The 5,113-nt window shown below is 39.0% G+C and overlaps 1 protein-coding gene across 1 annotated transcript in view; it reads right to left on the reverse strand.

Moving 5' to 3' along the window:
- Positions 1-4,906, reverse strand: part of ADNP2 (ADNP homeobox 2) — a 19,468-nt gene extending 14,562 nt beyond the window's left edge. Inside the window, exons 1-2 of the mRNA XM_019544482.1 lie at positions 3,065-4,906; positions 1,273-1,392 (exon numbers count right to left, since the gene is read on the reverse strand). Coding sequence (XP_019400027.1) covers positions 1,273-1,380 — 108 coding nt within the window. The 5' untranslated portion in view covers positions 1,381-1,392; positions 3,065-4,906. The remainder of the gene's footprint in view (positions 1-1,272; positions 1,393-3,064) is intronic.
- Positions 4,907-5,113: the final 207 nt, after the last annotated feature.

A 5,113-nucleotide genomic window follows, 5' to 3' on the forward strand; every position in this document is an offset into this window, starting at 1 on the left:
AGGGGGAGAAAAAGAAACCAAGTGTTATTTGGTATACCTAATCCAGTTCTTGCTCTCCAAAAAAAAAAAACACACTGCACTTTAAGTGGAGAGTTATAACTCTCAAAATTCTTATGCCTTTATCTTTGAAGAAAGGAAAAGTAAATTAGTTGCAAATAATACCTTTACTAAGAGTAGTGAAATAAGAAAAAGTACTGGACAAAAACATGATTGTAGTCTTTTCAACAAGTTTATTTATACAGAGTCCCTCAAACAAGATTCATCAACAGTAAACGAAACTGTTAAGTGTCCAAGGATTAGTGATACAGCAAACTAAAGCACATTTCTTTTGATCATTTAAAAACCTGTATACAATTTCAAGAGAAGCAAACACTACAGCAAAAAGTAGACAGCACAGCAAAATTCTCCACAAGATAACAAATTGGCCCTCTTTTTTTCCTACCAACACATTACACTTAAGGGAATAAGTCAGCTCAGCAGGTGCCAAAAGTAAGATCACAGGCATGTTGAAAAGACAAGGAAGGGCTGGTCATAGCAAAGCAACTATTGAGTAGTTTTGTTTTTGAAACATATTTGCATTTGTAGCTTCTCAATATTACATTCTTCAATCTGAATGTGTAGATTCTCTTTGTTATACACAAGTGGTTTTTTTCCCAGAAAATAGTAATAGTGCAGCACTTGCCTTCATAGTCTCAGTGCACTTGAGGTTGAATTGCTTGCATTTGTGCAGATATGAAAATGAAACTGCCACCTTAGTTAGATCTTTTTCTGACACCAAATTTTAAAGACTTACAATAAATTACTGGGTCCATTTGCCTGGTTTACAAATGCTGACAGTTTGTATGTCCTTCTGAGATTTCTTCTTGCTTTCTCAAGGCAGAGTGGTCAATCCCTAACTCTGTGCCTTCATTTGTCCTTTTTATGGGGAAAAAAAGAATCTTATACAGAAAAATAGTTGTGTAGTAGACAGGGAAAGTTTCTTAAACTGATGTATCTTCCTTCTCTTCAATAGTACCATTATAGAATATAACACCTTCCAAGTCATGCCTCTCAGGATCAAAATACTTCAGCATTTTAATGTTACAAGAAACACTCAATTTCAGGCTATAATATAAATATTTCCAGACTCTGGAAAGCAAATAAGGATGCAGTTCTCCTTCCTGACCCCATCATAAATACAAAGCAAAGATTAAACTTACAAATACACTGAACTATGACAGACTTAAGAAAATTGAAGCTTCAGCAGTTTGTTATACTACTTCAGTGCTTTACCTGTAGTAACTCCCTGCAGCTGTCAAGCCCAATATCCACAAGAATGCCTTTCACCTTTTTTCGAGCCTTCCTGATATTATCAAGATTTTGAACAGGAATTTGAAACATTTTGCACTTCTCCTGAAACAGAAAGACAAAAATAATGTGATCAAATGTTTCTACATACACATTCACATGTTGCTGTGTTTTAGCAATAATTGAAGTAATGGGAATACCTCCCTCAAAAATGTTCCAATATGAAAACCAAAAGGCCTTAAGTAACTTTTAAGAGACCACTTCTTATTCAAAAAATTTTTTAAAAACACCCACAACATAAATGTCACCACCACATGTGTGTATTTATGAAAATCCAAAATCCAAGATTGGAAAGGAAAGAAAAGGTCCAATTCTTCCCAGCCATGTCTCAAAAAGGACAAAAAAAATATTAAGTCCTGACATTCTTCTTTCTTGACTATCCAGTATTATATGCTTTAGCAGTGGAGCCTGTCTATTGAAGGTGCACAGAGTTCTGGTCTATATTCAGAAAATAACCACCACTTCACTTATCAGATATATAATGTGCATAAACACGTGATGGTATCTGCCTCCAAGGTAACTGCATCCTTTCTTTAGCATTTGCAGGGATATTTTTGCTACACAAGCAGGTATTTCAAGAAGAGTTGTTGGTGAAATCTGAATTTCCTGCAACTCTCTACTACTACCTTGCTTAAATTACATGAACTCTTGACATTTGAAGAGACTGTAATACTAGTAGTGAGATTGCTAAAGCCTTTCAATCAAAAAAGCACCTTTACTTCAAAATGGCTAACAGCTAGAGCTACAAATGTGGGTTGAATTAAAAACAAAACAAAACACCCTTTGCTCTAAATAGCGTTGTAGCTATCTAAACTGCTTCTCATCACATTTACTTTGCTAAATCAGAGAGTACATGTAGTTCTAATACTATTTTGGGTGACTATATCCAACTGGTATCTAGCTATTTAAGCCTGACAATAGTCAGCATGTGGATTCAAGTTAAATCCCAGCAAAAGAGACCCTACCATGAGCTTAAGAAAACTTAAGAGACTGTCACCACAATGGTCAGATCCTCTCTGATGGAGGACACACACCAAAATGTCAAGGTAAGCTTCCATTTTAGAAGTTCTCCTGTGGCTCCCACTGAGGTTGCGTTCTTCTACAGCAGTATTCAAGAAGAAAATTCTACTATCTCCAACTGGTGAGGAAACCACATGCCATCCCTGTATCAATGTTAGGTACACATGCCTTCAATCACTTTATATTTAGGTTAAAGCAATGCAGCTGATTTGGGTTTCAGAGCATCAACCCCCCCCAAAACTGAAAGTGGTTCAGAAGGCAGCAGCCTGCCTCCTTCACAAAATACAGGTTACCTAGACTTACTTTACAAGCCATTTTCTACAATTCATGCATTGATCTGCAAAAATCTAATGACGTTTGAAGGTTTTGAAAAACATAGTTGTCTGGAACCAAGTCACCCAAAATACTGCTTCACCTCCAAGGGCCTTGCATGCTTTTGAGGGCTATATCTCAAAAGGAAACAACCAAGTAGTCTCCTGCCACAGTAAAGTCTGCCTTAATGCTGTGGAATTGTGCCCCTCAGAAACTGAATCACCACCTCACCTCACCTACACCCCAGTCCAAGTAAAAACATAGTTTTCCCCCACACTCTGGACTCTCCCACGTCCCCTCCACCAACAAGAATAAACACACATTTATTTGTTCATAAAACAGAAGAGCTTTGTTGTAAGATCAAAAAAAACCCCAAAAAACTCACATGCTATTCTCCTCCTCGTCTCCCCCCAAAGGAAAGATGTGTAGAGAGAAATGAAGAGGGAGCCCCATTTGACAGATGCTAATCTCCTTTCCTAATTTTTTGGGTAAAAACTCTGGAAGACATTCTGATACCATGGAAATAGGTGTGGTACTGGAACCTACAGAAAATGGAACAAAAATCATAAATAACTGATCTAGTATTGCTCTATAAGAAAATCCAAGTATCAAAATCACAGTCAAAGAGGTACCAAAGTCCTCATTCTAAATTGAAGTCTGCTGGGAATTAGGGCATACTTTACAGTTAAATTTTCATTTATGATGAGTACATATCGAGTAATATTCACTAGCACCCTGGTCCGTCAAAGATCATCCAGAACAGCTGATAAGCAAGGAAGATATCTGGATTCTATTATAAGGCAGAGTCCACTGAAAATATTTCTGCGTGGATCATTTTACTTCTAACATATACAGAAGCCTCTGGATGACATGAAACTAGCTTGTTTCTTAAGGCAAGTTTCTCTCACAAGATAGAACCATCACAGTCTCTAGAGACAACACAATATAACCCATTCCCATGCTCCTCAGTCTTGTCTTAACAATAAAATGCCTAGATTATCCAAAAGAAAAGAAGTCTTGAATAGAGCTGACTATATATAGTCCAGTTTTAAAGGCAATGTTCTTCAAACCAAGAGACCTACATCCCATAATGTACTGCATGACATTACACCATTAACCTCCAACACACTGCTTGGAAGCAGGATACAGAAATTATGCATTTAATACAGGTATCAGCAACATTTTGTTGTCTAAAGCTGCAAACCTCTATACCCACTCCCCACTACTCCAGACAGAGCAGGCAGCTTCATGAATGTTGCCTCATTCTCCCTGTACCTGGGGTTAGGCAGGACCACTGCAAGCCAGATCCCAGGGTGGCACCATAGGGTGCCAGCCACTGACAGAATACATTTAGACTGCCAAAATTAGGAACCCTTTTGACTTCCTGAACTCAATTTTTCCAAGTCCTCAGTTTCACTTTTCCCCAGTTCAGTATTTTGAATGCTAAATTCAGTAGTTAAAAATAGATGATTTTCAATTTCATTTTGAGGGGGGACTTTTTGGACCTTCTTCAGTCTTTAACCAATACTTTCAACTGATTTCCTTTCTGAACTATACCCAACCTTTACTAGCGTCTCTTCAGGTCTTAACAATCAAATCAAACATGGAATCCAAAAAACAAATTCAGTAATAGATACACTGTATTCTCTCACACACACAACACACCCCAAAATAACACATACACCTTGTTTTTGAAAGGCAAAATAAAGAGAAGATATTTCTTTGTTGCAAGTAACAAAGTAGCAGCAGCTACAGCCAAACCTGCTCACTGTTCTTCTCCCTATAGATTGTGTGCAAATTTTGGCCACATACAGACATTCAGTTTCTGCTGGGAGAGTTGCTGCACTCCCAGTAGAAACCAGGAGCGTCCAAATATTCAGCGTTTTCTCCCAGAGCAAAAATTACTGCTGCAGGAGAAAAAACCTGGGAACCACAGAGGTAAATCACTCCTGGGAGAGTTTCTGCTGGGAAAGTAAATGTCTGTACACAGGATGGCCACTGATACATTCCTCAGAATATAGAACAGCCCCTTGGTGAAGGGCAGATCCCTCAGTCAATCAGCAGTGAGGGGTGGGACCACTGCTTCCTCAACCAATCAGCAGCAAGGGGTGGGGCCACCAGGCCCCTTGGCCAATCAGCAGTGACGGGCAAGGCTACCACCTCCCTAGCTCAGAACCCCTCTCCTCCTGGCTGTGCACTGCCCTACCTCTAGGCACAGCCAACAGAATCCCAAGGGCAAATGACTGACATGTATTTCCACCAATGAACAGAAAAACAGGACTTTTTGCTGTCGGTTCCTCATTCAGAAATGGACAGGGGACAAAGGGTTTAAAAAACAGGATGATCCAGCATGAAACAGAACCAATGGCCACCCTATCTGTACAAGTTCTCTTCTGAGAACAGATACAGCATGGTCCTCCAACATCCCATGGTG

This window comes from Crocodylus porosus, unplaced genomic scaffold (genome assembly GCF_001723895.1).
Source record: "Crocodylus porosus isolate Cpor-Errol unplaced genomic scaffold, CroPor_comp1, whole genome shotgun sequence".
NCBI lineage: Eukaryota > Metazoa > Chordata > Crocodylia > Crocodylidae > Crocodylus > Crocodylus porosus.